Raw genomic sequence first — 16944 nt, forward strand, 5'->3', positions numbered from 1 at the left:
GTCATCAAAACGCTTCTGCGCATGTGCAGAAGAGTGTGCACATGAGCAACCAAGTCTCCCAGCTGGCAACTGGAACTTGCTGGTTGCCAGAAAAGAAAAAAGCCCAGAATCGAGTGGATGTGATTCTACTGAGCTAGGGCTGCAGAAAAACCTTGGTTACATAGGAAAAGCCTGGCTAGAGGAAAAACACACATAAATCCTACGAAGAAGTAAGAAAATAGATACTATACCTTTACAGGAAGGATACATAAGATGTGGGTGTGGCTTACTGATGAAAGCAAACGAACTGGAAATAGATCTATATAAGTCTCCCACCTGGCAACTGGAACTTGCTGGTTGCCAGAAAAGAAAAAAGCCCAGAATCGAGTGGATGTGATTCTACTGAGCTAGGGCTGCAGAAAAACCTTGGTTACGTAGGAAAAACCTGGCTAGAGGAAACACACACACACACACACACACACATACATATACACATATATACATACACACACAGACACACACAGAAATATATCATACTGAGTTGGGAGATTATAGGCACTAAAGTCTAATTCATGGAAAAGATAGGTAGTAGAGAAAGTTTCTGTAATATGAGATAGATTTTTCTGAAACTGTATCAGAAAGAAGGCCTAACCTGTAAGTTCTCATTTGACATCATTAATCCTAACATGATCAGTTGACAGGTACTAAAACATGAATGAAAGCCTAAAGCATGTTGTTATCCTTCAATGAACATGTGGTGTACCCCTTTAATGCCAACTGGAATCTTCTTTCATACAGGTTTCTTACAGATGAGCTCCAAAAAAACCTCTGCCCATTACAATGGAAGAATAGTGGGAAAACAATTGTTCTCCAAAGGTTTGAGTTGAAAAAGGAACATGAATGCATTGATCAATATTTGCACAATTGTTGTGAATTTCTACTGGTGCCACTTGAGGAATTTCTTCTACAGCTGCACAGCTAGACTAGATGTTTCAATAGCCAGAAATGAATTAGGGAAACTGCATCTCCAAACTAATGAAATATAGCAAGAAGTGGTCTATCTGGAAAAGAAATGTATGTTGTTTTCAGTCCTGACCTTCTCATCACTTTTTCCCCACTGGTGCTCTCTTTCCACAAACAATTTCTTGTGTTGTTACCATTCATCACCAATGCTTATATAAGTTGAAAGACAACCTTATGGATGTTGCAGAATTGCAGATTGGAGCAATGTGTAAATATTGTTATTTATTTCTTCTGGGTTACTCTCCTGATCTACTGCCATTAGAAGCCTACTCTTCCCCTCCTTGCTTTATTTTACTTTGCTTTTGCATTATTTGGCTCCGAGATATTAAGAATAAGGAAAGGAAGCATTTTGTTCCAGGTAATTTTATTGCCCAGCACTGTCCGTCAGCAGTGCCAACAGGATGTCTGAAGACTGTCTGTGATCCTCTGGTTACCCAACACTTGGACTACAGAAATAGTTTTCTTCCTGCTTCTGTGTTACAGCTCTCAATTTTCTATGCAGCTGTTCTGCCCTGCCCTATATTTTCCCCACACCTTCTAGATAGATAGAATAACTTTATTGTCACTTTCAATGTACACTAATCGGTATATATTAAAATGAAATTTCATTGCATACAATTCTCAAAGGGTCACCGCCTCCAATATATACTACATAAACATGATAAAATAAATAAATACATACATACAAAGTTATGCATATACTCACATATACTATATGAAACAGAGAAACAGCACAGTCTAATTCAGATGTATACATATACATGCCGAGAAAAACGAATCTTGCGAGTTTAGTAGATAGATGGCATAGGGAACAAAGTGGTTATGGAATCTGGTAGTCCTGCTAGAAATACTTTGAAACCTCCTCCCAGAGGGGAGCAACAGAAACATTATATTCTATTAATGTTTCTGTTTTTAAACATTCTAATTAAACATCATCTCAAGGTCAAACAAATCAGGGAGGCTTCAGGTGTCTTTTTTACAGACAACAGTCCATTCAATATAACCCATAATATCAACATGAAGGAGTCAAACAAGTTAAGATGATAGCAATGATGGTACAATCAAAATTTCACTGTGTCCAGCATATAAAAAGGCAGATTCAATCATACTGTTGCAATCACGATAGTGTTTTTGATCATTCCTTGAGGACAACCCTAAACAATACTGACATATATTTATAATTGATTGTTATTTTAAGAAGCTTCATAGAAGTACATGGATACAGCAACGGTATATACCTGAGATAATCCTTGATTTCTCAAACACTACATGTTTAGATGGCACAGTTTTGCAAATAACACTATGAGAAAATTTGAATAGGTTTCATAATTTTTGATGAATCTCATAATTGTAACACAAGATTGAGGGCAATATTATAGGGGATGTGGAATAAATTACTTGCTGAACCACTATTAGGAAAAAAGGACAGCAGTCTTATTACACACCCTATATTAAATGTACATTAAATTTAAATGCTGAATTAATTACTTTTCATTTATTCATCATCTAGTGCTGGGAAGGTGCAAATGGAAAGAGAAGACACTCCTCCCATTCACTCTCATTGGGATGACTTTTTTCCAGTCAGTACTTGTGTGAGGAAAAGGCGGAATTGCAGCCACAAGATATTTTTGAACACTCAAAATCCCTCAAAAATCTTTTGTTTGCTAAAGCTAAGGGGATTTGGAGTGCATAAAAATCAGGAAGATTCTTTGCAAAGCTTCGTCTATACTGTCCATCAGGGAAACTGGTAGCCACCTCCTACTGTATCAATAGATGGTTAAAAAGATGACCAAGAAGTCTTCAATTGGATACTAAACTAAATATGACTAGTTACCAAGATTCCAGTGACTTTCCCCTTTTCAAAACATTTGATTGAAGAAGATTCTGTGAGAATCTTGCACTTTTTGTTAGAAATAGCCACTTGGACTGACATCTCAATTCTTTCTAAATTTCCTACCCATTTAAACATTTAAATATCTCAATAGTTAACATCATGTTTTCTTTACAGGGTGGGTTTTATTGTTATATTAATGAACAAAGATCTACTGTCTTCATAGACTTTATCTTATATTTTTTATCAGATGTTCATCCTAGGCATTGAGTTTGGACAAAAAGAATATCCAACCATTGGAGCTATGGAAAATAGATACTCTACTACAAAAATAGGAATATAAAGCAATAAAACAGAAATTACTTAGGGAAAGCAACCAGAGCAGGATTTCTGGATTTTTTTCAAACTCCTTATTAACAGCTCTCTTTTAGATCATATGACCAAAAAAGGACTTTCATTGGAGGAAATGTCCTATTCAGATTGAACAGAGTTCTATTTAATGCATAAATATCAAAGACAAATAAGGAGGTGCTTGAATAGGTTTTCAACTATTTAATAAATATTCTGGAACCAAATTTCTGCTCTGGAATACACACCTTTTAGGAAACAAACAAAAAAATAAATTTAAAATTGTACATTCAGTGACATAACCAAATTCCAGTATAAAGCTAGATTTAAAAGATTTACCACACAAAAGAGAGACAGAAAAGTTCCTAGAACTATCAAGATAAAACAATTATTCCACTCCGATTTTGTAGCCTCATGCCTCTTTAAATAATTAAGAGAGTTTATCTACTAACTGAATGTAATGTTACACAGAACAGAGAAGACATTCAGAATGCAATAAAGTGGCATGTAGGCACTATCATGGTCGGCAAGTTCTTGTCCATCTTCTTAAATGACAGGACCCAAACTTGGGTTTGCCTTCTTTGAAGCTAGTAGCTATAAAACAATTATGTGCTGCAAACTAACATATCTGCAAAGGGCCCAAGGAGATTTTTGTTGAAAATGCATCGGATCCACACCAGATAGTTCGTGAATGGTTTAATGTTGTCTGAAAATGTATGGTTTCGGTGGGACAAAATGTAAGGCATGTATGTATTTTCTCCTTGCTCCTGAATCCAAACTTCATATTTTACTTCTCTGACCTTCAAGTATTTCAGATTCCAAGGGATCTGCCAAGATATAGAGAGCTTAGCTTCACTGGTACCCTGGATAGAGGCTTGGCATTTAGCATCTCTAACTTTGCCTGGATAGAGGCCACTAGTCCACTTTTGCTTCTTAGGCCTTGGTTTGGTTTTCACTGTTTGCCTGATGATCTGGATAAGGGAAGCAATATTAATTTTGGTGTCCTGATAGATACGGAAAAGCCATTCTGGGTTGCGGCAACACAGGTGCCGGGAAACCTCATTGCTCTTTATAATGCGATCTTGTTCTGTTTTGTCTAAGTGGGCAATTCCTCCTTGATCCCAAGGTCTGTCTGGATAAGTCACAGTATTCTCCTTTTCAGTGTTTTGCCATGAAATGTACTGAAGATCCATGCCAGGAAGGGTAGATAATGTCTTGTAAGGGGTATAATGTTCAGGATTTATTGCAAAAGGGAAGAGTTCCACAACAGTGGCTCCTCTTGGCAGGAAGAGAGACATCACAAGTTGAGCTCCATGCATGCTGACAAGCATGGATGCATTGCTAATCAAGTGTACTATTTCTGAAAATGTATGGTCTTCTATGGAAACGGTAATGGTTTTCATCTGAAATTCTTGGGCAAGTGCCAAAATTAGCTCTGCCTCATTTAGGATTAGTCTATTGATGGTTCGGCTGAATACTATTATATATTCCTCACCAGGTATCCCTTCCAAACTCACATTTAGCCTCTTCATCATGAATGTTTTGAACTGTCGGATCTCATTGCCAGAGACCAGGATATTGGCTTTTGGCCCCTGGGGCTGAACAAAACCATATTGATACCAGGTTGTGATTTTAGACAGACCTACATATGACTTGGTGAAGCACAGGAGCCGCCCAAGTGTTTTAAGCTGCTCTCTTAGGAGTGGTTGCTTGTTGCTAAGCAATTTGTATAGCTCAAAGTGTAGTCCTTCACCCCAGCCTTCCATGAAGAACAATCTGGTGTCCAAGTCCAAATCTGGGAACTGCTGCATTGTATAGAAAATTGGAAGGAGATCATCATGGAAAATGTGCATCAAATTATCTGGATTGAACCTATTCATAATCAGTGCTACATCAGGAACAAAAACAGGCTTTGGCATAAATTTCAGAGCTGCAGCCGGTAGTTCTACAAAATTGAAGTACTGGGTATTATGGTCCTCCACTGAGGAGAGATCAAGTAGGGCAGGCTGAAATCTTCTGGAGCCCAAGTTTGGAAGCATGACAGAAGAACTGCTATGGAAGAAGACGAATTCCTCAGCTTCAGTGGAATAACAGAGAGACTCAAAACGGCATATACGGTCAGTGTGCATCCTGCCAGTGCACACCATTTTGGTGCCATCTTCTACCAGAGCTTGAAGTGCGACATGATAGTCAATGCTGAACTGAGAGATTTCCTGGGACTGACGCATGAGGACTAACTCCTCTTCCAGCACAAAGACATGATCATGCAGCTTGATATAGTTCCACAGCACAGCAGCAAGGACACATACTAGCAAGGAGTTAAACACTGCTGCTATGTTCATTCTGGACCCAGATCTTGGAAGTAGGCAGGTGGTAAACGCTAAGGAAGAAGAATGCATTCTCAGTCTTCTTTATCATAATGGAGCAAAGACCTAAAAAAATAAAGTAAGAGCAAAAACAGTTATGGTTATAACAGTCCTCTAAAATTCATTATGTTGTTGTATGGGAATAATGGCTAATCTCCATCTCGCTCCCTCCATCCTTGATAAATTCTTCAGTTTTTGTACAAGAAGGAAGGACCTCAGATAATGTTTAAAAATATTCTTTGAAACAGCTGCTCCAAACAGATTCACTCTAATTTTAGCTTTGCTCTCTAAACAAAAATACATGTTACATTACAGACTGATAAATAGATGGCACATACCAGCAAACAATTTCTGCTCTTAAAGTGCTCATATAATACTTTACTCATGGACACTTTTATGAAAGAAGGTATACTTATAGCCACATCGACCTTCTTTTATCCAAAACTGACTATGTGATTTGTTTTTATTTTTGTACTTATTTGTTTCAGCAAAAAAACCAGCAGGGAAAAAAGAAGAATCTTTGAGTTTCAATGTGACATATGACCACTTATATATGTATAGAATTACTGTAAAATGGATATGTCAGCCCAATATAAACTTTTACAACTCTAACCCTGCATCTATCATATCAGTGCCAAGAAGGACCTGATGGATCCAGGTAAGAAATTGAGTCTCCTTTGTTTTCAAATTATGAGAGTCTTTTAAAATAGTCAGCCAAAGATAAACTGAATTGGAAAAAATAAACAATCCACATTAGGTGAGTTTGTGGTAAACCATATGTGTTTCTCAATCTCAATGACTTTAAGATGTGTGAATTCAGTTCCCATAATTCCTCAGGAAGTAGGCTGGTCAGGGAATTCTGGGAGCTGAAATCCACACACCTTAAAGTTGCCAAGATTGCAAAACACTGGATTAGAGGTAGCCAATGTAACAAGAGAGGGCCAAAAGTCATTATTTCTGCTTCCCATTGCCCTCTGATAAAAAATCAAATCAAGATAGAAATAGGACCATTGTCTCTTATTGTGGCTATGGATACATTACTCAAACATTGAAAGCATTTTTACTATCTTTCTCATTTCAAATTAATGTGGGCTCTACTTCTGTGAAACTCCTTTTGAAAGAGCAGAAAAATACTTGCACTTTGCTTTGAGTGTGAATACAGGTAGTCCTTGACTTACTATCACAATTGAGCCCAAAATTTATGTTGTTAAGTGAGACATTAATAAAAACCCAACCATAGTGTTAATGAGATGGTATGTTTTTGCAAAACTCCATTGCAAAATGGAAACAATTTGATTGTCACAAGACTGGCAGAGTGGCAGAAGCTTAAGGACCAAAGAAAAATCCCATTGAACAATTATAACACTCATTACATTATAATCTGTGCATGCTTACTCAGAAATAAATCTGCTGAATTCAACAGAACTTATGTTTAGATATGTAATTTATTTCTGAGCAATGTATTACCGGTATATACTTACTTATTTATCATATTTTTGTAGTCTTGAAATATCAGATTTTAAAAACACTTTAGAGACAATTTATAGTATAAACAAGCATCAGTTATCCAGATATATTATATCTCACTTGAAAAAAAGCCCCATAGAATTTAGCATATATTTATTAAGTTGTGCTTGATCACTGTATAACTGAATAAAGGAACAAACACACAATCTGCACTGTATAGAAATTTGGACTGACTAGAAATTCTTAGAGATACACTTAAATTATGGTTTTGGCAAAACTTTTTTATTATTTGAGAGAGTGCTTTTAAAGCATCTTCATATCTACCGGTATGTAATATTTACAGTAATTAGGCTGGATTGAAATCAAGCTATTTGAACCTAGATTTGTAACCAGGATGGTGGAACAAATGTTAGGACTACCACTGATAATGGTCTTCATCACTTTCCTCCCTTACCGCCAGATATGATACAGTATTAAACTATCTTTGAAAAGGAAATATTGGAATGGATACTGGTTGTCAGAAAGACAGTTACTGAAAAAGAAAATACCATCTGTTTTAGTCTTTTCATATCATTCGCATATTTTGGACTTCTGCAATTTCTAAATAGAAAAAGAATAATGAAGTTTGATGTTTAACACATTTGAAGGGCACCAAATTATGCTACAGGGGCCAGCAATAGTTGGAGGGAACAGTGAATCACACGGATTAGAATTATGGCCACTTTATAAAGTCTGGATGGGAGTGGGCAGGATTGGAGAAGGCTTATCAGCTTCTTGATCAGAAACTCAGAAAACCTGGTTCCTTCATCTGACTGAAATCAGTGGACCAGCTTAATAATGAAGAGAATCAACCGAGTTCAGTGGGAAATGCGGCAACTAACTGGCTGGATCCATACAACGTACTAAATCATGGTTTGTTGCAATCATGATTTGTTCAACATGTAGAAAGGAGCAAGTGACATATAAACCTAAATTATGCACCATGGCTTAGAACTATAATGAATGAGTCAAGAAAATGGCTGGCCTAGACCGTGAAAGTTTGTAAAAGCTGGTAAGTCAGCATGTAATGTATATTAGGGATTTTTTTTTGATAATGTAATTAACAAAAAGGAGATATCAAGTGCCACAGTGTTTCTTTGTTTCCAAAGTACCGTATTTTCCGGCGTATAAGACAACTTTTTAACACATGAAAATCTTCTCAAAGTCAGGGGTCGTCTTATACGCCGGGTGTCGTTCTCCTGTAACCAGGCAGACCAACCCGAAAGGCTCTGACGAGCCAAGCTCTGACCATCCCAGCTGAGTTGCCTGCTAATCAGGCAACTCAGCTGGGATCGCCAGCTGGGATTGCCATTTAAAAGGAAAAAAACTTTTTTTCTTTTACATGGCTCTGGCGATCCAAGCTCTGACGATCCCAGCTGAGTTGCCTGCTAATCAGGTAACTCAGCTGGGATCGCCAGAGCCATTTAAAAGGAAAAAAACTTTTTTTCTTTTACATGGCTCTGGCGATCCAAGCTCTGACGATACCAGCTGAGTTGCCTGCTAATCAGGCAACTCAGCTTGGATCGCCAGAGCCATGTAAAAAGAAAATTTTCCCCCTCCAGCTTGCTTACCTTAGCTGCTAGTTGCAACGCTTGCCTTGCTTCGCTTGCCTGAATCCATTCCATCAGCAAGCAACTCCCTGCCTGCAATCAAGCAGGCAGGGAGTTGTGGACTTCAACTCCCAGAATTCCTCAGCCAGCAAAGCAAAGCTGGCTGAGGAATTCTGGGAGTTGAAGTCTACAAGTCTTAAAGTTGCCAAGGTTGGAGACCCCTGTTCTATTGCGTAAGTTTTTTTCCCCTTTGGGAGCTTTAAAAAAAATAGTTAATTGGGGTTTTTTTTTAGTTGTTCATTTTTAGACCTAGCCATTTAAAGTTTAGGAAGTTTTAAATTTAGCTTTCATATAAAAATAAAAATAAAATAAAATAATATTTGTGCCAGTTTCTGAGATTTAGTGTGTTTCTGTAGTGTTTCACTCTAACTACACAAACACACAAAATCTCACAAAACTGTATGTGGAATTTTGTGTGTGTAAAGTGTGAAAGTTGGGTTTTGGGCTTTTTGTGGCTGTGTGAGGTTCCTGCTTGTTGCAGGGGCCATTTTGGGTCTAGCACAGCTGCTTTTACATTGTGGGTGAGCCAGTTGTGTTGTGTTGTGTTGTGTGTGTGTAAAGTGTGAAAGTTGTTTTTTTGGGTTTTTTGTGGCTGTGTGAGGTTCCTGCTTGTTGCAGGGGCCATTTTGGGTCTAGCACATCTGCTTTAACATTGTGGGTGAGCCAGTTGATGTTTTTTAATTTTTATTTGGTGTGCGTTGGAAGAGGGGTAGTCTTATACGGTGAGTATAGCCCAAACCTTATATTTTAACAGGAAAAGTCAGGGGTCGTCTTATAGGCCCAGTCGTCTTATACGCCGGAAAATACGGTATCAATGTTTGTTCACAGATAAGACAATTGCAACATGCTTTTACTTCTCTCTTAAATCCTGTCTAGCTAACTTCTGTGACAAGCTGTGTCGATGTGCTGATTATTTTAAAAAAGTGAAGAGAAAATGGCACTTTACACAATTATCTGAATAAAAAATATCAACTATAAAATCAAAGTAAAGTTGATTAAACGGGTACATTATAAAATTACTAAAATAAGCTATTGCTATTAAAAATCTCATTTCCATAAGTAAATTATTAAAGCTGTCTTTTCCTAACTATGCCCAAAGCAATTTAACTGTTAATTAATTAACCAGACTGCATTGATTTCAGCCAGTAAAAATCCATTTGGATTTTATGCTAAACCTGATCTACACATTCCACTTCTCTAAAAAGGAGTTCAAAGGGTTTTTCTACATATTAGGGCAATGTTTCTCAACTGTGGCAACTTTAAGGTGTGCGGATTTCAACTCTCATAATTCCTCAAGAGAATTGAAGCCCACACATCTCAAAGCTGTCCAGGTTTACAAACACTGTTTTAGGTAATAATTGTCTCTCATATATATAGCTCCCAAACCATTTATTTTCTTATTTTCCTATGGCCAAATTTCCCCTTTTTGTTTTAAATCAATAAAATTGGTGCATTAAATCTCCAGTCAAGAAACTTCTCCTTAATTCTATCTCAATTTTGTCTCAAATGGTCAGGTAAGTTACTATTTCATATTGCCATATTCTTAGTGGTGGCTTTTTACCGCCACCTGATCCTTTCTCTCCTGTGTTAGTATTTATGGTATTTAGTATAGGCAATTTCTAGCTTTAATTTTGATTACAATTTCACAAGCCAAAAGTATGTGCCAAGTTCAAAGCGCGCTTATCCTGTTGCAACTATTATTGTTTCTCAGCATGCCAATGAACCAGGAGGAAAGGAAGGGTGAGATGGAATGTAGGCTTCAGACATCAAGATGATGATCCATGAGAGCCAAAGACATTTCAGCTCGTTGTTTGCCAAAACCAAAAACTTTTTCTCATAACAATACAATGACACTCAATTGGACAATGTGATCTGCACTAATAGGGAGATGGAGAATTCTATACTTTAATTATGTGGGTTTGCAAAGGAATTAGCTAGATCTGATTTTGCTCTCATCAGTGCTGAAATGATGTACTCAATAAAGTTTTGCATTCAGAGATTGGATCATCTCAACCGTGCTTGCTTTGGTTGGGTTCGTCAGTCGGAAGGCTGACAGTATGGTTTGAAGCCGATTTATTATCACAAATTACATTACAAGATAGCACTCAACATATAGCAATTCATTTACAGTTACAATGGCACTGAAAAAAGTAGAAAAAATGTACTTCTTGCACTTATGACCATGGCAGCACCTCCATGGTCACATGCTCAAAAATCAGGCACTTGGCAACCAGCATGTATTACAACAGTTGCTGAGTCCCTGAGTTATTTGTTTGCCATTTGCAACCTTCCCAACTGGCTTCTGGCAAACAAAGCCAATAGAGGAAACTGCTTAACAACCACAAGATCCACTTAATAATTGGAGAGATTTATTTAACAAATGTGACAAAAAGGTTGTAAAATTGGGTGCCACTCACTTAACAATTGCCTTGCTTAGCAATGGAAATTTTGGTTTCAACTGTGAGTCAGAAATTACAAGTCTATTTGTATTGAACTCTGTAGCATTATTTCTAATTATCATCATTGTCCATTGGCTCTAAGAATAATTGAATATCAATAATGAAACTCTGTCAAAAGTATACATATCAAATATATACAGAGGAATCTAAAAGAGTAAATTGTATACATTTAAAATTGCATGAACCCATTTCTAACAATAAGCATTAACCATCTCCGAGATACCTGCGTGCTTCATCACTTTAGTCAAGGCACAAAATAGAGTAGAGTAGAGTAAGTAGAGTAGAGAAGAAATAGAATAGAATAGAATAGAATAGAATAGAACAGAACAGAATTCTTTTTTTTATTGAAAAAGTTTTCAAATACAAATTTCCCCCCCTTTTTTCTCCCCCCTCCTCCCTAACCCCCCCTCACCACCCATCCCCCCCCTGTGACTTCTTCACAACAAAAACCTAATTCATAACAGATTACATAATATTTTACCATCCCCTTACTCCCTCCTCTAAATACTGACCCTTACTTGCTAAAAATATTATTAATATTATTACTTCCCCCTTTTACCATACATTTCAAAAAAAAGCATTCTACTATAACATTATATGATAACTTCTAATTTAGCATAATATTATTATAACTCCCAATTTAGCAATAATCTGCCCTTTTTCTCCTCCCCCAAACTTATATCTGTATATTATTACAACATTTCAAAACAACCTTCCACTTTAAAACTATATAATAAATCCTACTTTAACATTTAATCTTTTGTGTATATTAATATAACATTTCAAAGCAGCCTTCCCCATAAATCCTAATTTAACATTTATTCAACTCTATCCATTTCCTCCACTCCCCTAAATATATCACTTAAACATCCCTTTTTTTAAACTAATCAATCAGTAAACTAACCTATTTCCACCCACTTTCCTACAAAATTGCCATGCACAACAATTCTTAATATCTTTAATCCACTGCCCACTCTGCTAATATATATATATATATATATATATTCCGTTATATAAAAAAAAAAGACAATGACTTTAAATTTATAATCCATATAATATCTTCTTTAATGTCTTTCCACTGGATTGTTGAGTCCATCATCCATAGTAGGGTAACATAGCATCCTGGTGCAACAGTTTGTTCAAAATCTTCAGTCATCATCTGCCCCCATCAGTAATGAATATCCTCATATAAATATAAAAGTAAAAACAACCACCCGAGTGACATTATGATTATATTCCATACAGTTGTAATTGTGGCTTTCATCAGGATTATTAATTCCCATCATCCTAGTGGGTAACAACCAGATCTTCTGCATGCCCCAGCGTAGCTCTCTTGCCTTGTAGCTCAGTATAATTATAATATATTTATCGATAAAAGAAAGAAATCCAAAGTAGATAATTCAAATCCAACAATTTAAGGCTCTTTTCACATCCCAAAATTACGGCATTGCAGAGGTCTGTCTCTGTCCTCAGGATAATATTAACCAATACTTCGCCTCCACTATCTTTTCACATATTCATTCATTTTTTTAAAATCACTGGCTTCACTGTTGCTTAATTTAGAAATTTCTATTTTTATAAGACCTATTTCTTTTTTTCTTTTCTTTTTGTGGGTTTAATTTCCATCCTGGTTTCCTTTCTGCAAGTTGTATATCAACTGATTGGTTTTCATTCTGCTTTATAACTTGATCTTGTTGGTTTTGTTTTTGTATCTCATATTTCTTTTTCGCCAATTGTATATCAGCTAATTGGTTTCCATACTTGTCTTTGACTTGATGAATCATCACGTTAGAGTCAGATGCCACTTTTCTCATATTTGTAGATAATCCAGCTGGGGTATCTAAAGAATCCAAAGGCAATTTGTCTACCGCAACCTCTGTAATTTGATGTTTTCCCTTTATTTCCAACACCTTCTGCTTATCCTGTATTGTGCCTAAAGATGTTAAGTTCATTTTCAAAAATTTTTGATAAAATTCTTCCGCTTTTTCAACAGTATTTAGTTGGTATCTTTCTCCTTGATATCTCAATATTATACCAACTGGGGCATCCCACCTAAATGGAATATTTCTTTTTTTTAACTCAGTCACCAGAAAACCAAATTTCTTCCTTTCTGTTAACATCTTGGGCGGGAGCTCTTTGTAGATCCAAATCTTTCTTCCATACAATTGCAAGGTAGAATTGAAGGAATTTTGCACAATATTATTCCTAATTTCTTTATCTGTAAAATAAATCACCACATCTCTAGGCAATTGCCTTTGCTTTGCAATCCAGGAGTTTATTCTGTAAACTCTGTCAATCCTACAAAACACTTCCTCAGGTTGAACCTTTAAAATCCCAGCCAGAATTTCAGAAGATATTTTCCTTAAATCATCTCTGTTATTTTCCTGCAAACCTCTCAGTCTAATCGCATATTGAGTAAAATTATATTGCATCATTAAAACTTCTCTTTCAATCCGTTGTTGTATATTTTCTGCATTACAAGTCTTTTGTTCAGCCTCCATTTTAGGTTTTTCTTCTGAGCTATTGTCTTGAATGTTTGTCAAATCATTTTCAATTTTTTGTATTCTATTGTCCAAATTGTCCTCAATTTCTTCCACTTTAGACTCTAATAAGTTAGTATTTTCATCCAACTTGATCATAAATTCTGCATAGCCATTAGCCATTTTTATAATCTTTCAATCCAGAGTATCAAACTTTAATTGCACTAATTCTTTAATTTCCTGCTTAAATTTTTCAAAGTTCTGATTCACAATCTCATCCCTTCTTACAATCTCCTCCAAAAGAAATTCAATTATATTAAAATCAGTTTTTTGAGACTGGAGCTTTAAAACTTGTTCACGTAATTTATTAATGGGGGAATCCCCCCCCACTGCTTGTTTGTCCGGCTTTGCAAGCTTTAATGCCATATTTCCACACAGACAGACTATTTTAAAAAAAAGAAAAGAGAGGCAAAAGAGAAAAAAAAACTTCTTTCCAACCAAGATCAATATCAGATCTCCAGGAAGAGAAAAACACAAAAGTAGAGCTTTATTTTCAAGTGTAGCCAAAAGTATTTATTCCGCTACTTTGTATCTCAGTAGGAAACGGAAGGACTCTCCCTTTCAGCCCCTTCTCAAGCCTCGGCAGTCGCCATTTTTAAAGATTCTTTTTTTCCTTTTCCTTTTCCTTCTTCAATAACTATTGTAAAATAAGTAAAATACTTGCGATTCAGGGTCACAGGTCCAGCTCATACCCTTTTTTATTGTTCTGTTAATTTTTGTAGGCTTGATCTTGTCGCCTAGCTCTGCATAAGCAGAGGTCTCCCAAAGCCCGGAGCAGCAGCAAGGGAAATAGGGAGCGTCATCTGCTTCATCCCCAAAAGTAAAAAAACAAAACTTTTGGGGCTATGCAGAGAGCTCTACCTGCCCCCTCTGGCTCTATCTCCATTTCCACATGGAAATGGAGTTTTTTCGAGCCGCCTTTCAGATGTAAAGGCGGCTGTTTACAGGCAATGGGGCGGCGATCCCAAGGGATCGTCTAGCGGCGGCAAGAAGCAAACCGGAAGCCAGAACAGAATTCTTTATTGGCCGAGTGATTGGATATACAAGGATTTTGTCTTTGGTGCATATGCTCTCAGTGTACATAAAAAGACAAGATACACTCGTCAAGAATCACAAGGCTGAACACCCAATGACAGTCATATGAACTCTATGGAATTCTGAGACCAGATCAAGATATGGCAACATTTAGGTCTGTTTCTTATCCACTAAATTTGTCCCAAGGCCTCACAGGATTTGATGTCAAATCAATGAAAATACTTAAAAGCCATTGGATGCCTTCCAGATGAATTAGAGTATAACTCCTATTACTTTCCATTAAGCTGTATCATCTGGGGGGTGACAGGAATGGTAAACATCTTTGGAGCACTGTAGTTGTGAATAATCTCTATCTATTGGATAAAATTTAACCACAGAAAACCAAAAATCCCAACCCAGACTTTTGAACTATTCTTCCTTCAACTTGCAGAAGAAGTACAAATGGCTCAGTGAAAAACTCTATAATGAGAACATATGCATACACACATGTACAATCAACATCAATAAAACATTAAAACAGTGTTAAATACAGCCCAAACAGAGACCAGAACTGAAGAATTGCATGTGCAAATCAGTACTTGCAGGACCGCCTACTACCACCAATAGCCTCCCACCGGCCGGTACGCTCTCATAGAGAGGGGCTCCTCCGGATGCCATCGGCCAAACAATGTCGACTGGCAACCCCCAGGGGGAGAGCCTTCTCTGTGGGGGCACCTACTATCTGGAACGAGCTCCCCCCGGAGATACGGAGGATCCCAGATCTGCGCACCTTCCGCTGTGCTCTTAAGACCTTTTTATTCCACCAGGCGGGCCTGGCCTAACTTTCTCCCTCTTTTTAAATAATTTTTAATATTTTTTAATATTTTTAATATTCAAAGTTTAATTTGTTTTAAATTGATTGGGGTTTTTTAATCTGTCTGGGCCAAACTATTTAATTCGATTTTATTTCTGCTTTTTAAATTCTGTATGTATGTATTTTATTGTTGGCTGTTCACCGCCCTGAGTCCTTCGGGAGTAGGGCGGTATATAAATCAAATAAAAGTAAAAAGTAAAAAGTAAAGTACATCTCAAATAGTGTTACCGTATTTTTCGGAGTATGAGACATACCTTTTTCTCTCCTAAAAGAGGATGGAAATGTTGGTGCATGTTATATACCAAATACAGCCATTTTTGGCCTCCCGAAGCCCCACCCCGCTCATCCCATTTTTGCAAAAAATGGGCCCATTTTTCGCAAAAACAGGGTGTGCAGAGGGTTTGGGAGGCCTGCAGGAGCACTCTGGAGGCCTACCAAGCCCTCTGCGCCCGCCATTTTTCATAAAAACGGGCAAAAAACGGCCCCGTTTTTGCAAAAAATGGGGCGCACAGAGGGTTTGGGAGGCCTGCAGAGTGCTCCTGGGGGCTGGGGAGGGCAAAAACCTTTTTTTTTCTTACTTACCTCTTTGAAATCTTGGTGCATCTTATACACCAGTGCGTCTTATAATCCGAAAAATACAGTAACTCTTATTAACCCTCACCAAGGAAACTCAGTCATTTCTAGCAGCTGTAGAAATAAAAATACATGCAGATTAAAGTTACAACCATATACAAATGCACGCCTGAGCATTTGGTATTGGTTACCTTTCCCACTTTTGTTATCCCCAAAGAGAGAGAGAATCCCCTTAAAGAGGCTAAAGAAGACCCTCAGCAATTTTCTCCATGTTTTCCCTACTCATCCACCCCAATCATCAGCATTAGAGGAGTAAAAACAGGAGCTTGTGCTTCATCTACAACTCCAAGGGGATCCTCTTGCCCACTTCTGGAGGGGCTCCATGAGTGAGCTCCATCTGTCAGGCTGGCCTATTGCTCCAGCTGCCTCTTCTCCCTGAAGTCAATCAGGTAATCGCTATAGTGTTCCTGAATAGTTGCAGAGGGCAAGGAAATGGAAACAATTTACCAGGGAACATTTTTGCAAAGCCAAAACATATGCTGGGAATTGGACAGAAAGTTGTTATGCTTTGGAGCAATTAAAAGGAGAGGCAGGCATGCATACACGGATCAGACCAGACCAAAACAAAAGGCTAGAAGAAAAATTGAACGTTATCAAAACAGAAATTAAAAAAGGAAATTATCCACTTTGATCTCCTGCCTCTTTATAAAAGCTATGCTATCTCAAACCATTGGAAAATCAGCCCAAGTCAGCAACACTGTACTATTTCTCGAAGAATTATATTGTTAAGATATAGGGCTATTTGTGCTACAAATCACACA

General features: G+C 37.2%; 1 protein-coding gene across 3 annotated transcripts in view; it reads right to left on the minus strand.

The window, feature by feature from the left end:
- Window positions 1–1349: 1349 nt before the first annotated feature.
- POMGNT2 (protein O-linked mannose N-acetylglucosaminyltransferase 2 (beta 1,4-)) overlaps window positions 1350–16944 on the minus strand; it is an 83418-nt gene continuing 67823 nt past the window's right edge. For all 3 annotated transcript variants that reach the window (XM_034404019.3, XM_034404017.3, XM_034404018.3), the window contains one exon: window positions 1350–5613. In XM_034404019.3, the coding sequence (XP_034259910.1) occupies window positions 3787–5580 (1794 nt within the window). In that variant the 5' untranslated portion in view covers window positions 5581–5613 and the 3' untranslated portion in view covers window positions 1350–3786. The remainder of the gene's footprint in view (window positions 5614–16944) is intronic.

Source organism: Pantherophis guttatus, chromosome 4 (genome assembly GCF_059756535.1).
Source record: "Pantherophis guttatus breed Tessera chromosome 4, ASM5975653v1, whole genome shotgun sequence".
Classification (NCBI taxonomy): Eukaryota; Metazoa; Chordata; class Lepidosauria; order Squamata; family Colubridae; genus Pantherophis; species Pantherophis guttatus.